At 34.5% G+C, this 25,211-nt stretch overlaps 1 protein-coding gene across 1 annotated transcript; it reads left to right on the forward strand.

The window, feature by feature from the left end:
• Positions 1–2,156: 2,156 nt before the first annotated feature.
• LOC103504651 (phosphoglucomutase, chloroplastic) lies at positions 2,157–24,597 on the forward strand. The gene is made up of 21 exons (XM_008469031.3): positions 2,157–2,570; positions 2,758–2,823; positions 3,261–3,305; positions 3,399–3,491; positions 3,578–3,630; positions 6,813–6,864; positions 6,963–7,031; positions 7,240–7,308; positions 11,907–12,029; positions 12,148–12,200; positions 16,215–16,293; positions 17,470–17,534; positions 17,620–17,687; positions 17,993–18,111; positions 18,258–18,448; positions 18,867–19,008; positions 19,109–19,190; positions 23,785–23,831; positions 23,918–23,995; positions 24,139–24,244; positions 24,320–24,597. Exons 1-21 carry the CDS (start codon positions 2,199–2,201, stop codon positions 24,385–24,387), a joined length of 2,040 nt encoding a protein of 679 aa, XP_008467253.1. The 5' UTR covers positions 2,157–2,198; the 3' UTR covers positions 24,388–24,597.
• The last annotated feature ends 614 nt before the right edge of the window (positions 24,598–25,211 follow it).

Consider the following 25,211-nt stretch of genomic DNA (forward strand, 5'->3'; position numbering starts at 1 on the left):
AATGTTGAAACGTTCAAGCAAAAGTGATGTTCTAAATACAAGTATGGAAGTCAACATGAGCTTACATAACTCAAGACGTAAAGTATGCATTTTTTGTCTAAAAATTTATAGTTCGAATCTTGCACTTCATAGTTTGTTGAATTGAAGAAATATATATATATAACATGGTCGTTATTTTCTAAAAGTTGTATTTAATAGAGAACGATATTTTTTTTTAATAAATTATTAAATGTATGTTGAATTTAAAATGTGTTTAATAAATGAATAATGCTTGAGTTCACGTGTTTAATAGATTTGTTAAACTTCTATATTTATTAGAGTTCTAATAAAAGAAATTGTAGAGGCACATTAGATTAGTTTTGAATGATCTATATTATTTCAACTTCAACTTAGTTTAATTCGTTAATGTATATGTTATGAATCAAGAGGTGATCGTATATTTGCTCAGATAGTTTACTTTTTATAAGTACATTGATAGATATGTAGGGAAGTAGATGAACTTTAGAAAACATTCAAATAAATAGAATCGTTAACATAAAAAACTTACCTTTAGAGAACCGTAAGTAATCACATACTAATCATCCTAACAATCACAAATCTCTCTACGAAAAGGTTAATATATTTCACAAACTAACGCAAAGAGACTAGTTAATCAATCACATAGTGATCATAAATTCAAAATTTAACAATCTCAATCTCGTCATTCTAATTCAAGTGACCGTTAATCTATTACGAACCATCGTTAATATACATCAAGGAATCTTTGTATCCTTAATTTCAAGTGGATGGAGTGAGCTTCTATGCTTCGTGCTTAAAATATAATCGTAGGATTTTCCTTCTAACCTACAATTTAACTAAAGTATTACTATTTCAAGTCCACTAACATTACAATATTTGTTATTTGTTACAAAATTTGCGTTTCTTGCTTGTTATCGTCTCTATCTTTGTTGCATTGTTTACTATCTCTTAATTGGAATAGTGTATATATATCACAAACGTAAACTATTCTAACTTGAATTAGTTTACCTCTTAAAGACATATTAATGTGACTCATATGTTATAATAACTATTGTCGATTTATTATAATAACTAATTTAGTACCTCAAAACTCTATATTATCATTATTATTATTTTACTTGATTACTCAAATAAACATTAAAAAAAATCAATTTCTAAAAAAGAGGTCAAACTGATAGAAAAAGTTTACGTTTTTGGTTGTTTTGAGCCATTTCTCAATTACTAGACTATAGGGTATAGAAACGAAAGTTCAAATAATTACCGAATCAAACTCGATCTTTTATTGGATGATAATATGCATCTTGATCGATTGAGTTCAAAATCCATTATTTAAATTTCTATTAAACTAAACAAACATATGCTCATCAACTTAATAACTTGAACTATCAAATTTGATAATTGGTGGAGTATTTACTTCAACTCTTTTAAATAATATTTACCTATCAAAAATTAGTTTCTTACGAATTTTGATAAGGTCACATGGATTGTCAATGAAATTAGTCGTAATATATCTCGATTAAATTCTTAAACAAAATATAGAGAAAGTTTCATTTGTTTTTCGTGAATAAGCTTCACTTTTTTCTTTTAATCAAATTTCATAACATCAAAATTGTTTTAAAAATAAAAAAATATGTTAATATATATTTATTTATAGCTAGCGGAGAACTGATTTTTTTTTTTAAGTTGAGCGATATAAAATGTGAATGGTAAATGAAATTTTAATGAGTTTAATCCAAACTTATTTTTACCAAACATAAACTACTATAAAACTTATTCTAAATGCGCTCTTATTCTCTCAAATTCAATAGTAAAATTTTAGTTTGACAATAGAAATATCATTGATTAGGATGTTTATTATTTATATTAGTGACATCTTATTTATTTTATTTGTTACGATTTAATTTTTAGTTTTTGAATTTTAAATTTTGTAATATTTTAGGAGAAACAATTTAGTTCTAAAATAAAAAGTTATTTAAATTAGCTAATAAATTTATAAATTTATTTATCTAAAAAGATGGATTAAGTGTTAACAATAATTTGGGTTGGAGTTAAAAAGAGTAGAAGGGAAGGAATGAACGGTTGAAAATGATAATATAATTTTGAGTATGTAATATGACAAAATGTGTAGAAAGTTGAAGCCGGCAAGAGTCTCGATAAGTGTATCCGGAAAGTGAAAGTGCATGTGTGGCATACACCCTTCTGTTCCAACTCCCCATCACCTCTCTTCTCCTATTTCTCCGTTTCAACATTTTCACTCCAACTCTTCTTCTTCTTCGTCTCTGTCTCTTCCATCATCATCATCATCATCATCATCATCATCCTCTTCAATGGCTTCTTCCTCTCTTCGCCTCCACAATCTCCTCTCTTCTCCACTCATACCTCGATCATCATTCTCACTCTCTTCCACTGGACCTTCCTTTCCGGCTATTCCTTCTTCTACTCCTTTCCTTTCCTCTCCTCGAATTCTTTCCCTCAAGGCATCTTCCTCTTCTTCTTCTTCTTCTTCTTCCTCTTTCTCTCCTTCACTTGTTGCCGAGTCTCAAGGTATCAAGGTAACTGATTCCGCCACTTCCTCTCTGAATCTCCGCTTTCTTCTTCCTTTTCATTACTCAATTTTGTGATTTCGATTGTTATTATTATAATTGAGGACAAGTTCTATTGGTTCATGGATGGTGTACTGTGTTTCTGTTACTCATTTTTGTTCATGTTGATTACTTGATTTATATTTTGGATATTTAGATTGATTTGATTCCGACCACCCCGATTGAAGGTCAGAAAACTGGAACCAGTGGTCTCCGGAAGAAGGTTTGTTTTTTTTTTTTTCTCTCTCTATTTCTTTTCATTTTAGATTGTTCTGCTGTGTTTCTGGTATTCGTATTTTAATTAATTTCGAGTAGTTACTGATTATTTTATTTTTGTAAAAGAAGAAGAAACTGAATGAGGGAGTGGTAATAAAATTCTATTTAATGTGTCTATGTATGAGTATTGGGAGTCTCTAATACGAAGCGGTGATGGATTGATAATGTGGATGTATCTGTGGTATCTGGTGTGGTTGTTCAACGTTGGGAAAACTGCCAGCGTTCGGTTGAATGAGCCATTGTTGTTCCTTTTTTTTTTTTAATGAAAAAAGTCTAGTCTTGAAGTGCTTATTAAATTTATCCGTTTTTTCAATCATTTTTCTTGGTATTTTGGTGGTGTTGATGCCTTCACGACTCACTTTGTTAGTTTACATGGAGTTTTAGGTGAAAGTATTTCAGCAGGAAAATTACCTTGCGAATTGGATCCAGGTTTGAATCTTTGCATTCTATAGGCAATGCTAATCTATGTGATCTCAGCATGAGTTTGAATTTTGTGTTACATTAGCATTTTTGCATTTGCAGGCATTGTTTAATTCCTTGCCTCCGGATGATTATGAAAATGGGCTGTTGGTTTTAGGAGGCGATGGCCGTTATTTTAATAAAGAAGCAGCTCAGGTCTCTTCTAGTGCTTTTGTTTGTGCTTAACTCAGTAGTCTAGTTTCCTTAGAACTTTTCAATTAATTTTTGCAGATGTTTTGCAGATTATCATCAAAATTGCTGCAGGGAATGGCGTCGGGAAAATATTGGTTGGACAGTAAGTTGATCTACCCTGTACTAATTTCCAAATACTATGGTCTTATCCTTGTATTTTGAAGTTATCTGATCTCTCTTTTGGACATGCATGTACGATATACCAACTACCAAGCATCATTTGATGATATAGTTCACAGTTAACTTAAATGGATGCTTATTTCGTATTATACTTCTTAAATAAGAAAAGATTCAACTAATTATGAAAAGATAATCAAGAACTAAAAAGGGAAGTTATCCTGCTTAACCAAACCCCACAGAGCTGTCTAGCAATTTATTTCGTAATATATATGAAAAAAATGTTTGATAAAGCGTGAGTGAATAGCTTGTGAATGTAATTTTAGGGTTTCTTCTAAACTATGACTATAGAAAATTCCTCCAACCATTAGTAATCAAAGGGAGCTCAAGTCATGCTCGCAGAGGAAAAAAATGCCAATAAGCATGGTCCAAAAAGAGGAAACAAAACAGTACAGTACTCTCTCCAATAATGCACCTCCCTTTGTTAAGCCAAACAACTTTGGATTTAAGTAAGTTTCTAGTTTTGGATGAAAATAGACAACTTTCATTGAGAGAGAATGAAAGAATACAAGAACATAAAAAAAACAAGCCCAGAAACAAAAGAAAAAAGCCATCTACAAGAAAGGCTTCCAACTTAGCAAAATGTCACCAAGGGAATAATTACATAAAAACTTTGAAACCGAAGCCCAAAGATAAACATGGAATCTCACCTAGGACCAAATCTCTGAAGGGCCCTTCTCAAGACCTCGAAAAACTCTCTTGTTCCTTTCACTCCAAATACCCCAAATATCCCAAGCAAGTTCCTAGTAAGCATGGTCATATAATAACTGTAAAGGAAGGCCAATGCATGATAAAAAACTTCAGGTAGATTCTACCATAAATTGGAAAAGAAAATGCAGTTGAGGAAAATGTGGTCTCACATGTCTGTCTCTTCTCGCCTTGAATAAGCAGCACCTCTTGGGGCAGATTTGAAGGCTTATGGCTTTGAGTTCTTTGACCAACACCATCTGTGGGATGTATGAATCCTCCAACACCTTCTTCTGGATGCTCAGATCTCCAGATGGCTTTATAAAGACCAAGTGACCAAAATCAAGAATGAGGTTCTGCTATGCTATTAACTTGATACAACACTAGCTTCCCAATTGAGTCAACAGTGGATTGAAATCCCTACAACTTATCATTCTGAGATAATGTTGCCCAAAGTCCCATTTCTAAGGCATCCGTTGCTACAACAAAGGGTAAGTCAAAATCAGGTAATGTTTAAACCAGCAATGTCATCATGGCCCGTTTTAACTCTTAAAAACCCAAGGTGCCTTATCACTTCATATTAACGCATCCTTGTGAAGGATTTTATGTAGTAGGTCGCTGTACTACCTACCATAATTCAACACAAATTTATGTAATAACCAGTCAATCCCAAAAATCCCTTTAGTTCTTTTGGATTGCAAGGTTGGGGCCAACTTTGCATATCCTGTATCTCCCCTTTGTCCACCTCAACCAATTTACCCATTGTGTTGATACCCAATGGTCGAGATATTGGATTCATGACTACCCAAAACTACACCTTTTCTTTTGGTTGGCAAACAACTGATTATCTGCCAATACATTGAACACCACCTGGAAATGCTTCTCATGAGTATATAGATCAAGACTACATACCAAAATGTCGTTGAAGAAAATTAAGATAAATCGCGTGAGGAAAGGTTTAGAGATCTGGTTCATCAATGAGTGGAAGGTGACGAGGGCGTGGCTAAACCAAATCGCATCACCTGAATTCATAGTGACCCTAGTGTTTCTTGAATGCCCTCTTGCGTCTATCATTTTCATTCATTCATTTCTGATGACTGCTAGACCTCAAGTAGAGCTTTGGAAATCCTTTTGACCCATCTAACTCATCAAGATAGTTTATTCTTGCTTTGATTTTATCTTTGGTTTAGCTTCTCAAATACTATGAACTCAAACCCCCTTGTGTTCTCTCACAAATAAAATGACAATCCACTTCAATATATTGTGTTTTCTCATGAAACACCGAGTTGGACGCAATGTGAAGTTTAATTTGATTATCACACCATAATTTAGGTTGCATGGTAACATTGAAAATGAAAACTATCTTAGATAAAAGTGATGTATCCACACTATTTCACACAGATTGTGGTATGGCTCTATGTTCTAAAGGGGTGATCATCGGTCGGCTGGAGTCGGTTTTTCGTCCAAACCGCCACCGAGTCAACTATAGCTGGTTTAATAAATGTTCAAACTGCTCTTGATCGTCGATGACTAAATGTCGGTCGGTTTAACTGCATGAAATATTTTTTGAAATTTCTCGATTTGAAACATTTCCAAACCGATACCGATCAATCCCTCTCATTCTCTGATTGGCCGACTTCGGTTTGGTTGATCGGCTCGATTTTTCGATCTATCATGCTCATCCCTAGTTCTAACTCATACTCGCATTTGGACAACAATTATTGAGATATGACTCCAATATCGAACAATGAAAACAATGAAAACAGATCTACAATAAGAACTCCCTGAAAGGTGAGGGCTCCAATATCATACATCCCTTCCCCAAGGATCAAACTCAAACACTGGAATGAGGAAAGGAGAACCATGAAATCTGTCATTTCCCTATTGGACAAAAGATGACAAGAACACCAAAAAAAAAAAAAAAGAGTAAAGCTCTTGAAAGGAACCAAAACATCAAACACAGTAATATTTCTTAGAGGACAAATGGAATTAACAATTAAAATAGTGCAAAGGGGTCTATCTCCACCCACTAATCGTCCCAACCATATATGCTTTGAAGTTCTATTTACGTGGTCCTATCAAAGAGAGTCACAAGAACAGTCACAAGATGGCTTCTCCAATTTGACCTGAGATCGGCGACTGTAATTTGTTAAGGGAAATAAAATTATGGCAAGAAAAAGCCAATATAAGAATAGGAGTCGATGTTCGATTACTTCTGTGGCCTGTGATTCTCTAGGATTATTATTGGTAAATCTGAAATTCAGAAAACTATTATTTTTGGTTCATAGTGGTAGCCAGATGGATGCATTATGATGGTACTGAGTAATGAAAATCTTATTTGGGGACTACAAATGTTAACTTTTGCTGAAAAACAATTTAAAGGAGAAATTTGTAAAATATAATGAAGTTTGTATGATACAGGGAAGGTATTTTGTCCACGCCAGCGGTCTCTGCTGTAATACGAAAGAGGCAGGCAAGTTCACGCTATAGATTTATTATATGATCAAAGCATTTTGGAGTGACATTTGATTACTTCCTTTGCCTTCTACGTAATTTTGTGTTTCTACACAGGCCAATGGAGGATTTATAATGAGTGCAAGCCACAATCCAGGTGGGCCTGAATATGACTGGGGTATTAAGGTGATTTTTTTTTTTTTTTTTGTTTATTTTGTGCTGTCCTTGATGTTTAATTAAATAATTCTTTTCATAAAAATGCAACTTTTTGAGGAAGCATAATTTTTTGTTGCAAAGTGTCAGTTGAAATTACGAGTCTATGACCTTATCTTATCCATGACGACTACAATATTTATCTCTAAGTTCATCTGACTTGAATTCATGGACTCTTCAGTTTAATTATAGCAGTGGGCAGCCTGCACCTGAATCAATTACAGACAAAATATATGGAAACACTCTTTCTGTAAGTAGACGTTTAAAACTCTGTGATTGGTTCATTTAATTTTTTTCCTGTTCAGTTTCTTGTTTACTTTTTACATTTTTTATTCTTTTCTTGTTTGTATTAAAGTTCCCGTTGAGCCGTCTGGGTCCTCTTGGAAGTCCCTATTTACTTGTTTTGCTATTGCTACTCTTTGGCTTTGGTGCCGATTCAGTACATCTTCACTTCCTGATGGAAACTAAAGGTCACATTGAAACTTCACCTATTTTATTGGTTGGTTCTTTGGGAAAGTTAATTCCTTTCATATCTTGCAAGAACGCTCCTATTACGTCTTAGGCCTGAAGTGGTTTGTGTTGTGGAGAATAGTGAAGTTCAAAATATTTACTGTGGTTGTCCTCTTTTCACTGGAGTCTGGAGGCATTTTGGTTGGGATTTGTTTTAGCTTTTTCTTTTTACTAAGGTTGGGTGGTCATCGTATGTTGGTGGAGGCCATGCTGGACCCCCTTTTCAGAGGGGGAGGGGTAGTGTTATCCAGGAGGCTGGTTTCTTTACAGTTTTGCGGTTTATTTGGCTGGAAAGAAACAAAAGGGTGTTTCTCGGGAAATATAGTTTGCACTCATAACTTGTCTTTTTGTGGATTTTCTTTTTTTATTTGTTCGTTTGTTTTCTCAATGGAAGTTGGTTTTTTTACAGAAATGATTTCGTTTATACTTGATCTTCCACTAATCAATATTGCTAGGGTTATGATGAATTTTTCTTTTCCTAATTTGTAAATCATAAATAAAAATTTCAGTGCACTCTGTGAAGTAAATCTTTAATAGGTGCAAAACTTGCATAGTTTTTGTTGACAATTTGATTTCTTAAAAAACATTTTTCTTCCTTTTTTTTTTTTTGAAAAAGGAAACAGATCTCTTTATAATGATTAATTTATTAATAATAAAGAAACAAAGCTCAAGGTAACATGAGGGATATACAAAGAGCAAATAACCTACGGATTAGTAGGCGCACTGAGACATCTCAACTAGGTTAACACCCTCTAGCGCCTTCATCATGTCCAAAACAGATTACGTCAAAGTCTCTCGACCATATCGAGCCTTTACCCCATAAGCTAAGAAGATACAATCTAATGATAGCAAAGAGATACAAATTTTTAACTCTTGAAAAATTAAAGGAAACTACAGAAAACATGAATGCAAACTCTTTATAACAATTAGAAAATGAAGGCCTGCCAATTCAAAAACATCTCTTGTAAGGAGTAATTTTGGAATTCTTTGGATAAGCAGCACCATGACGAGGCATTTAGCGAGCATACTCATGACGATCTTTCCATCTTGAAGACTTGTCATGGAAGGCACACTGATTTCTTTCAAACCCTAACTCTACTAGTAATGCCTTGACCGCGTTGCACCATAAAAGGAGAGCATTTTTCTTCATGACTTGCCCTGATGCACGTTAATTCTGATGTTATCATCGAAAGCCCAACAAAGATTGAAAATTTGCAGCAGCTGGTTTCAACATTTTGCAGCATAAGAGCAGTCAATAAAGAGATGCTGAAGGTTTTCCTGGTAACTGAGACAGAGAGCACATATGGGGTGAAAGATAATGGGATGGGAGCTTTTTCTGCAATACTGACGCACAGTTCAGACTACCATGCAGCAGGATCCACATTGAAATATTAACTCTCTTTGGACTTTTAGTTTTCCAAAGACTCCTTTGCAGTGTATTGTCAATGAGTGAAGCCATGGATAGGTGACTGACCAATGATTTAATAGTGAAAGAGCCGCTTGACTCGAGGGACCTAACTCTTTTATCCGGGGATTTATTTATCAAATTTCCTTCCGATGAACTCAGCAAAACCTGAAAATTGGGGACTTCTTCATCTTTCAACACTCTTCTGAAATAAAGAAACCAAGAGCTGGTTTGGTTGTACTTGTTTCAATGATCGGCAATTGACCCTTTTGGTCAATTCGAATAGGCTTGGATACTTGCTGTTTAATGGAATTACATCCAACCACGTATCTGTCAAAAAAAAAAAAAATTCTACTGCCATTTCCCACTTTATAGACAGCCAATACTTCAACTTTGCACCATTGTCTAGAGATGCTAATCCACGGGCTTCTTAGGCTCAAATGCTCCTTTCCACCTGTATTCCATTTGACCAAGTGTTTCAGCTTTCCCCCATTATTACCTTCCCAGAAAACTTCCTCATAGTTCTTTCCAAAGAGTTTGGATATTGAGGCGGGCATGAGAAAAGTGGACATATAATATGTTGGGAGATTAGAAAGTACTGATTTACAGCGAGTGATTCTTCCTCCTCGAGAGAGGTTATACCTTCTCCATTTACTCAATTTTCCCTGAATTTTATCAATGATGGACTGCCAAAAAGAGATACAGTTGTGCCTTCTTCCTTCAAATAACGTTTTCTCCCTTCCCTGTAGTTTAAAATTTACTATGATAGTCTCAAAACTTTAGTATGAATTTAGCCCCTGCTGTGAAAAATCCCGTTAAGATGTAATGGAATGAGACCTTTTTTGCATGCAAATTGATTAATTGCTCGGAGACCAAATGTGTAAGTAAACTATTGTTACATTTGCTTGGAGGCCAAATGCCAAAATTTTCTTTCATGTAAAAAAATATCAATACTCTACCTTGACAAGAATTTTCAAAGTAGTGATAGATCACTACAAATTTTAAACCTGAAGGGACTAAGGCTAGCTTCTCCATTACTTAAAAATGCAAGCACAAGATCCATTTTTTTTTTATAACCTAATTATTAATTTTAAATAAAACTCATTATTTTGATTAGAAAAAATAGGAGAGGAATGCTGGTTAAATCAATTGGTGTACCCAAGAGAGTGAGAGTTACTTGTTTTTAAAAGAGGGAAGTTAGAAAGTTAGATAGAAGGGTAGTTTGGACCTTGTAATCATATTTCTCTATAAGTACAACATTTCTCTCCTCATTATAAAAAATTAGACTTCGTAGACAGTTCTAAAACGCTCCAGCTTGGTGTTCTTCAAATGCAGAATTCAAAGATTACTCCATACAAGATATCTGCCTCAATTGGACTGCTTTCATCTGAAGAGATACAAGGCAGTTTCCCTAGATTGCTAGTTCAAAATTAGTGCTTTTGTAGTTTTGACGGGCTTTAATATGTATTTCTACCGTTGAGTTTTTATTTTTCAACTTTGCTTTTGTCTTACGTAGGTAGATTATATTGTTATTTTGGATGTTTACTTTGGTCTTTTCATGACCTTGGTATTGTTCTTGTGTTTTGGATATGATGAGGGTGCTATGGGGTGTCAACTAGTTGAGATGTCTGGGTGCACCTACTGATCCGCTCTCTCTCTCCCCATTTCTAGGCTTCTTTATCATTCTCATTGTATAACTCTCTTGTACTTTGAGTTTATTAATAATATAGAAGCTTGTCTCATTTAAAAAAAAAAAAATTAGACTTTTGGTTTACACCAACAATGATGGTGAAAACCAATTATGTGAAACCAATTGTTTTATGTCATAAAGAAGGACCATTTTGAAACTCCTTTTTGAAAGAAACATGGGCATTTTGATAGTGATAAAAACACAGTGTTGTGTTGGTAAGAATTATAGGAAAGCAATTGGGGAAGTTGACACAAATAGCGAAGTGAGAAATGTAAGTTGATGTGAATAACGAGGTAAATCTCTATAATTATTGGTGAACCAAATGGTGGGTTGGTTTTCTTTACCCACCCAACTCAACTCTCTCAAATTACTTAAGTTGCCAAACAACCCTCTAATAGGGAATGATTTGCCTTACAAAAAAAGTAATTATAAAAAGAACGAAAGAAAAGGAGAACAATATTTACTCTTCTCATTTCATCGATGAAAACCCTCATTCCTTTTTTTAAACGAGGGTTTAGGGTAAGTTTGCATTTTATTATGCTTTGTTTTTCTTTTTCCTTGTTTGGGGATTACTTTGTTTTAGTTAGGAGTCTCAATGAATCTTTGATGTAGTCTTGGATATGATGAGGGTGCTATGGAGGTGTTAACCTAGTTAAGATGTCCGGGTGTGCCTCATGGTCCTTTTTTGGTTTTTTTATATTTGCTCAATGTATAATTCTCTTGCACTTTGAGCTTTAATTAATAAAGAAGCTGGTCTCCTTTAAAAAAAGAAAAAAAAAAAAAGATACCAACGGCTAATCATATGACTTTTCCTCTCTGATGGTCGATCAATAAATTTACTAGGACTCACATTTGATTTTGCCCTGTCTCCTTGTTTGCTAAGTCTTATAACAGATGTAATTGAATACGTTAGATTCCAATAAATGTATTAGGATTTTTGTTTTCCCTATTATTGATTTGTTATCTTTTGTTTCTTTACAGGGATTTTAGTTTTGTTTTGTATTGTCTCCTTTTGGTGTTCTCTCTCTCTTTTTTCTTCCGCTTGTATTTTGAGCACTAGCCTATTTTCATTCAAGTTCTGTATTATTAAGAAAAACAAAAAAGAAAAGAAAAAGAAATCATTGCATGCTAGCCATGGCTGTTTCTTTGATTTCATGTATCTCTGTTTTTGCATCAGTAACATCTTCAATTGATGTCCCCCTTTCCTATTTTACGAGATTGTAATTGTGCAAGTATTTTACAGATCTCTGAAATAAAATTTGCCGATATTCCTGATGTTGACCTCTCACGCCTTGGAGAAATCAAGTACGGGAACTTCAGTGTTGAAGTTGTAGATCCTGTTTCTGACTATTTGGAGCTGATGGAGGTGATAAAAATCATGCACACACCACAAAAATGAAAAGGAAGAAGAAAATATATAAGTTTTTGAAAATTGAATATGATTATTCCTGAGGACTGAATGAAGGTTTACGGATCTACTGCAGAATGTATTTGATTTCCCACTCATAAGAAGTTTGCTTTCACGTTCAGATTTCAGGTAAGAGGTTTGCTTTATTGCCTTACGTCTTTTTTGAGCTTTGGTCATCCTTTTTGGTTCTTTGGTTTCTTACTATTTGTTTGATTGGTTGTAAGCAGATAGAAAATGATGGATTTTCTCTCTTTTCTAGTAAATATTAGTTTTCTTTCTGAAAATAGGGAATTGCATACTGGTTTGGACAACAGAAAATGATCGAGAATCCAACCATGTGCTCAGAAAATCAATTCCCACGTCACCTTCTGAATTTGATAAGGAAATGATAAATAACTAATTCCATATGTATTAAATAACAAATGATATTCCACCAAGGATGGCACACGCATGTTCTTTTTCTTTCCTCCCAATTTGACAACCCTTTCTTTAGCCCATATGTATTTTTTTTTCAATTTGTGCTCACTTGATTGGATTCTTTCAAGGACCACCGAACCGTTTTGCCATAAGAGATTCATTTTGTTGTTTTCAAATTACCAATTTTCAAGCTGCTATTTTCATGGTCACTGATACTAATTTAAAAGGCGATATAGATTTCCATTTGAGGAGCCACCCCACTAGTATGAGAGAATTTACTGATCCAAGATAGTCAAAATTGGGATAGGAGACATAAACCTACGAACTCCTACGTAGGTCTGTAACTCTCCAAAAGGCATCCTACATTGATCTGTAACTCTCCCAAAAGGCGATGCGTATTTTTCCAAAAATTTATCATAAACCTACGAACTCCTACGTAGGTCTGTAACTCTCCAAAAGGCATCCTACATTGAACTGTAACTCTCCCAAAAGGCGATGCGTATTTTTCCAAAAATTTATCATAAACCTACGAACTCCTACGTAGGTCTGTAACTCTCCAAAAGGCATCCTACATTGGTCTGTAACTCTCCCAAAAGGCGATGCGTATTTTTCCAAAAATTTATCTAAGGATCAGACCCACCACCCCTCCATATAAGATATTACGTTTGCTGCCAAATGACTAACTTATCTTCCGTGTGAGCACTCCTGCCTTTGTGCTCCCCCCTTTCTAGTACACATGTATTTTTCAGGGCCTATAATTCTATTCTATCAATACCCCCTCCACAAACATTCACTCACATGGTGCACGAGGTGAAGAAAGGAATCCCGTGGTTGATGATATCAAAGAGTTCTCTTGCAGCTTCTTCTATCGTTTGTTTTTCCCAATAGATGAGTGCATCTAAAACCTTGTAAAGCTTAAACTCATAAGTTGCATATCGTTAGTAGCTCCAGAGTTTCATTTGGTAGAGGGCGAAAGAAGACAATGCGGCACATTACATGATACCTCACTCTATTACGTGTGTAGTAGGGGTAGAAGATGATGATGATGCTTGCAATTAATGTACTGTTGAAACTTAGCAAAATCACTGGCAGAGATGGTATTAACTTCTCAGATGTTCTTTGGGTTCAAAGCAATTTGTGCATATTGAGGGCTTTGGCCCTTATTCACGAATTTCTTGCAATTACATTTCATATGACCTGGCTTATGATTGCAGTGACGCACAAACTCCTCTAAATGTTGTCTTTGATTATTAGAACGGATTTTCGAAGTAGAGGTGCACATCCCTTTGTTACCTATGTGATCATTATTCTGACTGATAAGAGCATTGTATTGGTCAGATAAAGTGAAGAGCCTGATTGAAAATTCTCCATAGGAACCATACTAAAAGCTTAGGATCTATAAGATCGAAAGAATTTGTACTCTAGCCATCTAAAATTTATACAGGAGTCCAATAAAAAAGCTCATGTCTTTCAATTTTATAACTTATGAAGTTCTGCATATTGCTTGAGATGTGGATATGCGGAGGGCGATTGGGGGTGGTGGCGTGGTGCAACACAAACGAACGGTGATGAAGAAGATAGGTTTTCATTTCTTTTTTAGTTGAATTCAAGGTGACTGAATGGAGTCAATGAACTGGGCATTGGGATGGGATGAAAAAAAAAATCAAAATCTATAATTTGCAATTTTATACAGTAAAAAAACTATATATATAGTGAAGACTTTTATTACTATTTTTTTATAAGACTGAAACAAATCAGACTATTTCCCAAATGATCAATTCAACATAATTTTGGTTGGTCGTTGGATTGGTTTTTCGGTGAATTTGTGTAGTCTCTTGACGTCCTATCGTCCTATCTCTTCCATAAAAGTTAGACGATTATCACCTAAAATACTACAGTAGATGTTTCGAATGCAACAACTTTCAAATTCATGCAGGCAAAGCTGAGATTTGAAAGTTGTTGCATTCGAAAAATCTACTGTAGTATTTTAGGTGATAATGGTCTAACTTTTATGGAAGAGATAGCTGAGATTTGAAAGCCAACACACGAAAGAGCTGCACGACCAAGACTGTGGAAAAACTTAAGACCAGAGGGTAAGAGATGAGAAACGAAATAAAAATAGCTGAGAACTGCGAGCTGTGCAACAACAGTTGGAGGTGCCGGGAGGAGATGACTGGAAAGGTAGAATAGAAGACAACACGACGAGAATGGATGATGGAGAGGGTTAGGGATCTAGGAAACGGGGATGGACTAGAAAAACTTTTAAATCACTAATTGACCCAAAAGCGTAAGGTGGTGGGTGAAGGAAAACTTAATATAATATCTAGCACTCCCCCTCACTTGTAGGCTCGAAATATGAAGAAGGCTCCAACTAGTGAAAATGGAATATTAATTGGAGAGGAAACAACACAGAGGTTTGAACACAGAATTTCCTGTACCTACTTGCTCTGATACCATTTTAGATTACCAATTGACTAAAAAGCTTAAGCTAGAGGGTGAAGACAAATTTAATATAATATCTAACAAAAACTATAAGAGAGAAGAAGAGATAACAAACAGATCGGTAAAGAGTACCGATGGATAGTGATGGTGGGGCGATGGACGGGCGATGAGAAGGTGGCGGTTAGGGTTAGGAAAGGGAGTGGGTTTGGGTGGGGGAGACCATCCGGACATTAATAATCGACTCTAGTAAGAATATTGGACGTTTATGTGGTTGCTTGTTTCATTTGACAAAATGTAGATGAAAAGAGCCACAGGTCTGCTACTTACTATTACTATGAGAGTCAATAACTTGATCTAAATTGCCTTTATCAAGTTTAATAAAGTCTTTATAGTCAAAAAGAGTAAATCGTCCAATTTGCCACGGGATCGCCACCATGTTCAAGGGAGATAACACTCTGTTTTCCTTTCAAAACATCCACATAACTCTTAGAAATTCCACTTGATAACCAAGAAAACAAGGAAGATAGTTTCTTTAGAGGTACAAACTCATAATTCTTGTACAAATTACTAATCATGCCCAAAAAAGGAGACAAATCGCTCTTCCGATAAACAACTTGAACTTGAACCATCAAGAGCCTGCTTTTTTCAAAAAATTGACTGGAGAATACCAAGAGTTCAACAATGCATTTTTCAAACCAGAGTCAATGAGGCTTTGACAGGGAAAAAACATGTTTGCATAAAGAAAAGTCCATCTTCAAACCAAATACAAAAGAATGAGTTGCTGACCAGCTTCGGTCCTCCATAAGTAAAATGAAAAGCATGGAGATTATACAGTGATCAGAAGTAATGGAAGTGGCTGGACGGATGATTAAAATTCATGGAGGTCGTTACTAAGTAAAATGAAAAGCCCAGAGACTATATGATGACTGGAATTAATGGAGGTGGCCGAAAAGATAATTGAAATTAATGGAGGTTGGGTGTTGATGAGGTCATGAAGGGACGAGAATGAGAAGAATAGAGGAGAGAGAAGAGATCAACTTAACTTTTGTTTCTCTATGCAAGGGATCCTCTTTCCCTTTCATTTTTCCTTATAGTAAGTCGTTACGTTGTTTTTATTAAAAAGCAAGTCTTAGTTGTTGATATTAGATACCCATACGTTTCCACATTAACAATGCCAATTTTCTATCTGATTATTTTTGTATGGGGATGTGTATGCTATGATTTCTCATTATTTTTCTCTATGAATGTCTTGTTGACATATTTTTGGTATTTTAACTTTGTTAGGTTTGTATTTGATGCCATGCATGCAGTAACTGGTGCTTATGCAAAACCAATTTTTGTGGACAAGTTAGGAGCGAGTCTGGTATGATGTGCTACACACAAACATCTTCATTTTAGTCAGATGAATTTAATTATATTTTAGATTCTAGTATTAGAATACTGTTGACAGCAATTCAGTTTTCGCTATATCTTTTTGGTTCTTGGCTTTCCATTTTCTGAAAAATGTTTGATAATCCATTTAACTATAATGTATTGACAGTCGTTTTAAGGCTATAGGCCCCAGAAAGTTCTTAAAAACAATTTTCTGTTTTGTAAAATGCCTCTAATTTGATACTTCATGTACCTCCTAGTCCTCACAGATATGGACGGATTTTTCCAACTTGTTTTTTCTCTAACACATCCTTTTAACTTATTTCTCTCTCAAATGTCAGACAATTATGAAAAATACTACTTACGTTACCATAAGGTTGAAACTGAAAGCTATTTTTCATCATATTCAACCTTCTTCAAGTTTTTATTTTGAGAAAAGTCCACAATAAACTGATTGCATGGATTAGATTTAATTTCATTGAAAGGACATGGACTAAAATTGAATATTTAAAAATATAGAAACCAAAATGAAACAAACCTAAAGTACTGGGGCCAAAGTGGTAGTTTAACCTTAAATCCTAAAATTAAATGATGAATCTTGGAGTAGCCTCGAAACAAGCTAAAACTGAGAATTTCTATTTCTTTATTAATTTTTCTGAATTAAAATGTTTACAGCCCAAGCTTTAAGAAAGGACAGATGGTGATTTATCACCTTTACAACCAGTTAAGAAAACCTAAAATTATTAAATTCCAGCAGCAACTTATTAAGACTTAAAGCAGGCAAATGTTACCAACACAGTTAAAACAAAACCAACTATAAATACATCATTAAAATTGGATAATTATTGTATAGTTTATTATAGAATAATTAATAAATGAATTTAGGTTTCCTTATTTTAGAAAATCAGAAAACATAAAATGTTGTTCGAGATTTTTTGTTTTTTTTTTTTTTTTTTGTCTTTTCAATTTTTTCTTTTAAAATTAACATGGTTATTGAAAACAAAAACATCAAAAGTAAAATATAATATATACACAAATACACACCTGCATACAGTTAAGAAAAATACAATACAACTCACGGTAGGAGACAAACATAAGACAATTGATCAGTAACTACACAAACAAGAGCTCCAAACAAGGGCTAAATTTTTTCAATCCTTACATATAGGACTCAATTTCTAATGGAGTGCCTCTAGAAGATTTTGGGCATGGACATCCAGATCCTAATCTTACGTAAGTTGTTTTAGATCTGATAAGAGGGTACAACTGCGTGATTTGCTGTTGTCTTGGAGTAATTTCTATCTGTACTATTCAACAGATATGCTAAGGATTTGGTCAACATTTTGTTCAGTGAAGATGGACCTGATTTCGGTGCTGCTAGTGATGGTATCTCATCTTTTACACAATCCATAATTTTAGTTCAAGTTTTCTTTTTCCTTCTATACTTCCATATAAGTGCATCTGCAAATGATAAGAGGAATAAATTTGAACCTTAAAAAAGGATATGGTTAAAAGATGAGGAATAAAAAAGAGAAAATAAATGCTAGCAGATCTTGATTGACGGGCATGCTCTAACAATACTTAATGATGGGCATACAGATTCTCCTTGTTAACATCTGCTAGTTAATTGGTGGATTCTTGGCTTGCACATGCAAGAAGAGGTGATTATAATTTTTTTAATCCTTTTGCAGGAGATGGTGATAGAAACATGATATTGGGCAAAAATTTTTTTGTTACTCCTTCAGACTCTGTTGCAGTTATTGCAGCTAATGCACAGGAAGCAATTCCATATTTCAAGAATGGTCCTAAGGTATAAAATTCTCGTGCTTCATTTCTCAAGAACTTCAACTGTGTACGACTTTTTAGAAGGCCTTATGCAATATGAACATCAAGGATTCCTTGACAATTTTTGAGTCTATTTAGACAAAAAGGTAAAATAACCTTCCTCATTTATAGGGGTTAGCTCGTTCAATGCCAACAAGTGGAGCACTTGATCGTGTAGCTGACAAGCTCAATCTACCATTTTTCGAGGTTCCTACTGGTTGGAAATTCTTTGGTAACCTTATGGATGCAGGGAAATTGTCGATATGCGGGGAGGAGAGTTTTGGAACAGGTTCCGATCATATCCGTGAGAAGGATGGCATATGGTAACAGTCTTCATTCACTTCTAGGCACAGTTGAGTTTGTGTCAGATGCTCCTTTTGGTGGAGGGGTTAAAAGTATTGAAATAAAGAGGAAAGATACATGGATATATCAGGAGTGCATTTTAATAATATCTCACTGAAGAACCAATTAGTTATATGTTTTTGTGGATAGGATATATTATTTAATAAATGAAATTATCAGAGCCTTTTGTTTACTTTAGTTGTAGATTTGTTTGATTATTAGCATAGGTCCCTCGACCAGTTCATTTTACAAAATTGGAAAACACCACCATTTTAGTTTGTTTCTTTCTACTGTGGTTTATTTGTTGGTGGAACTTCAAAGTAAAATTTCTTGCAAGATGTATCATTTTATACTCATGCTAATGACCACATGAAATGATTCAAGTCCTTTCCATGACAGGGCTGTGCTGGCCTGGCTTTCCATTATTGCATTCCGAAACAAAGACAAGAAAGTTGGGGAGAAGTTGATCTCAGTTTCAGATGTAGTGAGGGAACACTGGGCTATTTATGGAAGGAACTTCTTTTCAAGATATGACTATGAAGTAAGATTGACCTGAATTGGCGTTGTGATTGTGTTAATGTAACATTTAACAATCCAGTTTTTCACTGTTTCATTCCATATATTTGAATATGTTTGTTCAGGAATGTGAGTCTGAAGGTGCTAATAAGATGATAAATCACCTCAGAGATCTCATCAGTAAGAGCAAGTCTGGTGACAAGTACGGTAAGTTTTTTAAACTTTTAGGGGCATATTTTTTTGTTGTTTTTTTTGGGACATTTTGAGAAAATATGAGAAAATGAAGCTACCATAAGAAGATGTCAATTTTTTTTTCGTTCTGACAATCCCAGTTTGTGGACTGTTCACACACGAACTACTGAAATTATGCCATGGGAAAATTGAAAAGAGATATGGATTGAGAGTTGAATTGAAATAGTCTCGTGCTTTGTCAATTCTTTCTAAGAATTTGAAAATATTATATGTTTAAAATTTTTTCTTTACTAGAAAGATTCAAGTCTTCGTGGTATGATCATCCACATATTTCACTCCTGAAAGTCCCTAAATATCATTGTGAATGAGAGAAAATGGTTTTGAAGACTTATAAGGCAAATGAGGATAAACATTTCTTGTATGTTTAGAGAATTGTCAAGGTTCCCATGGAAAGAGGTCAGTTTTTTTGTTTATAAATAAATTGGAAACCTACTTTTCAAGTTGCAAGAAATTGTGATGACCATGGTGAAAATGCCATTACATAACGTAACTTTCAAACATAGAGACTTTGGCTTGAAAATAAAATGACAGATTTAGAATATGGTTCAGAAATGGAGAAGACTGAATTTGTTTGTAAATAAATTGGAAACCAACTTTTCAAGTTGCAAGAAATTGTGATGACCATAGTGAAAATGCCATAACAAAACGTAACTTTCAAACATAGACTTTGGCTTGGAAATAGAATGACAGATTTAGAATATGGTTCAGAAATAGAGAAGACTGAATTTGAAGAACGTTTTTCTTGAAGAAGATAGAGGCCACTAGGCTGCTTAGCACTGCCAATCACGTTTCTCAATCAATCTCTTGGAATTCACAAGTTTGTGTAAAAATTAGAGATGTAGTTTGAGGCATCGGTAAATCCATGGTGTATCCTAAAAATAAGGAAACATCTCCAAGAATCAACTCTAAAATCCACAGTAGAAAGAAAGTTATGTCAAATACATGAAGAGAACCTTCTATTTATAGGAAATTAGAGAGAACTGCATTCCAAAATTACAAAGGATATTGTAAGAAGATTTATTGAGGATTTACCCTAATTTTCCTTACTCTCGCTACATCACTAACTGTAATCAAATTAAAGTTCAACTTGGGAAAATATAGCACATTAGAGAGAATTAGATTATTTGTCAATTTTATTGACTCCATTCTTGTGATTTCAGAGAGTGTAAGACGCACTCTGACCACCTAGCAATTGGACTAAGTGTGCTAAATTGGTTACTTAATTTTGTGAAATGTGGTTGGAGAGTTTTGATCTGATTCTATTGAAGTGTGTGGTGGGACACACTTGGTGGCTGATTTAAACAAACATTTTGGGAGTGTTTATAGTGTTTTCTTGCAGGTGTGATTTATCGAACTTTTAAGGGACACCTTACCAAATCTTTTAATGACGTTTATAAACAGTATTTGCAAGCCACAAATGTTTTCAGAGTTAGACAATGGATTTCATGGTATGGTTGAAATCTATTGTGTCATCATGTCATGTTCTACGTTTGGTAGGGTAACTTGGGTAGGGGTGTGATTGAGAGGAATCTATTGACTAATCTCAAATCACTAATTGACCCAAAAGCTTAAGCTGATAGGTGGAATAAGGTAATGGTTTTTTTTGGTAGTCCCTTCTTTAGTTTCAGTCTGCTGGTTTGCCACTAGTTTCTCAAAGTTGTTTCACTTTCTTATAGTTGGCCACACCAAGGAAAATTTCTTTTCTTGAATTTGTTTTTTTGAGATGAATTGTGCGTTACCATGGTTGATAATGACATCTGATGATGAGCTTGGAATTTGGGTCTTAGAAGAAATTTGCTTGATAATGAACTCGACAACGTAGTCACCATTCAGGAAACTCTTCATTCTTGGGCCCCTTTGGACGGTTGTGATAGTCTTAAATGGACTCTTAATGCTAATGGCAACTTTACTACGAAGTCTACCTTTCTTAAATCAACCAAGAGATCCCCCTCCATTGCTGCTCCCTTGATTCGCCACATTTGGAAGTCTAAAATCCCGAAAAAGGTGAAATTTCTTCTTATGGTCGCTTGCCTATAGAAGTCTCAACACTCATGAGAAAACTCAAAAAAAAATTCAGCATACCATGATTATCCCCTCGATGTGTTGCCTTTGTTTCAAAGCAAGGAGATCCTGGACTAATTTTTTTTGCGTTGCTCCTTTACTAGGAAAGCTTGGAACATTCTGTTTAGAATCTTTGATCCGGAGGTTTGTCTTCCTAGTAAGATTGACAGTTGGATGTTGGAAGGGCTCAAAATTAGAGGTTATAGCCCAAAAGGTTACATCTTGTGGAGTTGTGCTACCCGTTCCCTTTTGTGGTGTATTTGGAAAGAAAGGAAGAGTAAAATTTTTGAAGACAACTATAATTCTTTTGATTCTTTTTGAACTATGTTGCAACACACAACTTCTTGGTAAAGTACGAATTACACCAAACACTTTTGTAATGAAGACCCTTATTCTTTAGTTTTTCTTGGGGAGGGCCCTCTTGTCTCTTGCCCTTAGGCTGTTTCTCTTTTGTTCAATGAATATGTCTATTTCTTATAAAAAAAAATTGTGCGTTACCATGGTTGAAAGGCTTGGTCCAACAAATGACATTATCTCAACTCTCAAGCATCTATTTTGGCATTTTCTACTCTCCTCATGTCCTACTTCAGCAAATGTTTTTCTAAGAGAAGACATCTCCCATTAGTCTTTTTCTTAAGTTCATTATTAAATTCCAAAAAAATATTACTCTCTTTTATTTTTCTTAATTATCTTATGAACATAGTTAGGTCATCTGATATTCATGTGTTGTACATTTCTTTGTCAATTGGGTGCATGAAGATTAAAATACTGAGTGAAATTGAGATCTCCTTTACATAAATCATTCAGTTGAGTTTCAATATTCAATAGGGCAGAGGAGTTCTCAGTGCTAAAGTATGTAGCACGGGAGGTTCCCATCTCTCTTTTATTGTTTTGTACTATAGAAAGTTTTCTCCAAGATCTTTAGTCAGAGTTTATTTGTAGTCAAAGAGTTCATTAGCTGGAACATGACCAAATGTTCGTTTGTTTTCCATGATAAAAATTTTGGGTCCTTAGCATATATCACATAGGTATTATTAATCAGATGATCATATTTTTGGGCCATAAATATACGTGAAACTTATTGTTTCCATTTAAGAATTGTGACCTTGTTACAATTTTGAGAAGAGGAATCATGGGGCTGAGAGGATTTTTCAAGCCTAGTACTTCCTAACCCGTGTTTCGTCATTAATGATTGATGGAAAATTGGAGGAAGAACCCACAAACCACAACAAACTTGAAGAACCCACAAAACAGAGCAATTCAAATTGTAAAAAAAAAAAAAAAAAGAAAAAAACAGAAACCCAGAAATGAAGAGGCCCGAGCAAAATCGTGAACCACACCCACTGACACAAATGGAAAAGGCTTTGGACTAAGGTGGTGATGGGCGAACGAGGGGCAGAGGTGAGCAAATGACAGACAAGTGTTAGCAATGGGACGGTACAAACAAACTCACTAACCTAAACGAAGTGAATGTTTTTTTTAAAAAATAAAAAATATGAAGCAAATGGAAGGAATGCGTGATTATGGTGAGCGAACAACTAGACAAGAGGAACTCTGCCAAAGATGTTGAAGTTGAAAGGGTAAGGATTTTGTTCGTGGGTTAAGTTTCTTATTTGTTAGGTTTTAAGTTTTAGGATTAAGTTCTGATTCCATGTTGGTTTGAAAGAAAACTAAAATGTTGTTGCCTCAACATTAAATTACAAGAACATATACTAGGAAGAAAAATGAAAAAAAGGAAACTAATGCAGAAAAGGAAACTAGCTAAATAAAGTTGAGATACAATAGTTAATAGAATCTCAACTAAATAGAAATAAAAATATGACAAAAAAAAAAAAAAAAAAAAAGAGGAACATAGGAGTATCATTTAGTCTGTATACTTTAATTTTATAATTTTTTTTTAAAATTAAAAAAATATTTTTACTAATCCCCAGCTTCATCACAATACGTTAAATTGTCTAATGGGTTCTTGCAATTAAGTTCATCAGTTTAACAATTATGTTGGCACCTTGACTATATAATTTAATGATTGATGTGGATTGATGTTTTTCAAGTATAGGCATTTGATGATACAAGTATTCAAGTAATTGAGTTTTGTGATGGGAACCAATTTGATATGATTCATGATTGAAAGTTTGGGAACCCTGAAATTTCGAGGGTTAAATGGACGAAACTGATGATATATATCTGTTAGACAGAAAAGTAGTTCAAGTGTTTATTAGAATATTTGTGTTAAATTCAAGAAAAAAAGGCTAAAGTGCAAACGAATCTAAACAAGCTCTCTACTTTAGGTATCGAAGATTACAAGTGTAATAAATCTTTCCAAAACTTCTATCCACAAGAAGGTTCTAATTTCACAATTAGTTTCTCCCAGGATCAAATAGACAGTTGGAAGTTTAAAACTCATGATTTAACCCAAGTTTATTGGAAAGATCTTACAAACTGTAATTTATTATGTTCTCATTGCTATGACTGTTTCTAACACTTGCAGGAAGTTATGTCCTCCAATTTGCAGATGACTTCTCGTATACCGACCCTGTAAGTCTCTGTAATGAAAATTTATTGTATTTTATTTTAATTTATCCTTTTCTGAATTTATTTGATTCATTGTTGAGTATGTCCAGGTTGATGGAAGTGTGGCATCAAAGCAAGGAGTCCGTTTTGTTTTTTCAGATGGATCAAGGATAATATACCGTTTATCTGTATGTTCTTGTTTTCCTCTGTTCCTCTTCTTTCCTATCGTAGAACATCGTGATCCACCGTCCAGAATTCTTATTATGTGTGTGTATGTGCGTGTATGTATTATTAATTTTCAAAACAACCTTTTAAGCTTCACGTTTTACAGGGAACTGGCTCAGCAGGGGCTACTGTAAGAATATACATTGAGCAGTTTGAACCGGACATTTCTAAACATGATGTGGATGCCCAAATATCTCTAAAACCATTGATAGGTTTGTTTAATGGCCCCTATAACCATAGATTTCTTGATTTATCTATTTATTTTCTTCCTTTTCGTCATGTTGTAGATTTGGCACTATCTTTGTCCAAGCTGGAGGAGTTCACTGGGAGGGAGAAACCAACAGTCATCACCTAAGCGGACAAGCTCATAGTCTATAGACTGGCCTAGATCCACTAGACGGAGGTCTGCCTTTCAACCCTTGCCCTGCCTTAGGGTCATGCTTGCTTATATTTAAATTTTAGTTGATTTTATTTAATTTTAGTCTGCAGAATAAATAGCTCACTCATGTAAAATTTGACAGTTAACATCAACATCAGAAATAAATAATATTTTCCATTCTCATTATTTCACTTCCAATTTTCACAATCTCTTTGATTGAGTTGTAGATGTCTCAAATGGACTTTTTTCCACATTACCAATGACGATAAAAGAACTGTTTTTGACATGGTAGTTTCTTTAGTGAACTGTCACCTACCAAACCTTGTAGCTGATTCACATGATGTGCTTGTAGTCTTCACATGGACTGCCTTCATTATTACGGACAATTTAGAAGGATTAGAATAGGCCTGTGGTTGGTTGGCCTAAACCAACAAATAACAAGGTTTTTAACATGTAGATCAATTTGCATCACGTCCATGTCTTACAAGTTGCTACAAATAACAAGGTTATTAACATGTAGATCAATTTGCATAACGTCCATGTCTTACAAGTTGGTACAAATAACAAGGTTATTAACATGTAGATCAATTTGCATCATGTCCATGTCTTACAAGTTGGTGAAATACTCTAAGACATCTCCTGATACATTCGCTTTTAATGTTAAAACAAAACGATTGCTTGAGAACACAACGAAGAGCAAGTTCTTGTCATTTTAAAACATGATTTGTACTCTGCTTATATTAACAGTGACGGATGCTAGGCATAAGATATCAAAAACTGAAAATTAATCCGTGATGTAT

The sequence above is a fragment of the Cucumis melo genome, chromosome 9 (assembly GCF_025177605.1).
Source record: "Cucumis melo cultivar AY chromosome 9, USDA_Cmelo_AY_1.0, whole genome shotgun sequence".
NCBI lineage: Eukaryota > Viridiplantae > Streptophyta > Magnoliopsida > Cucurbitales > Cucurbitaceae > Cucumis > Cucumis melo.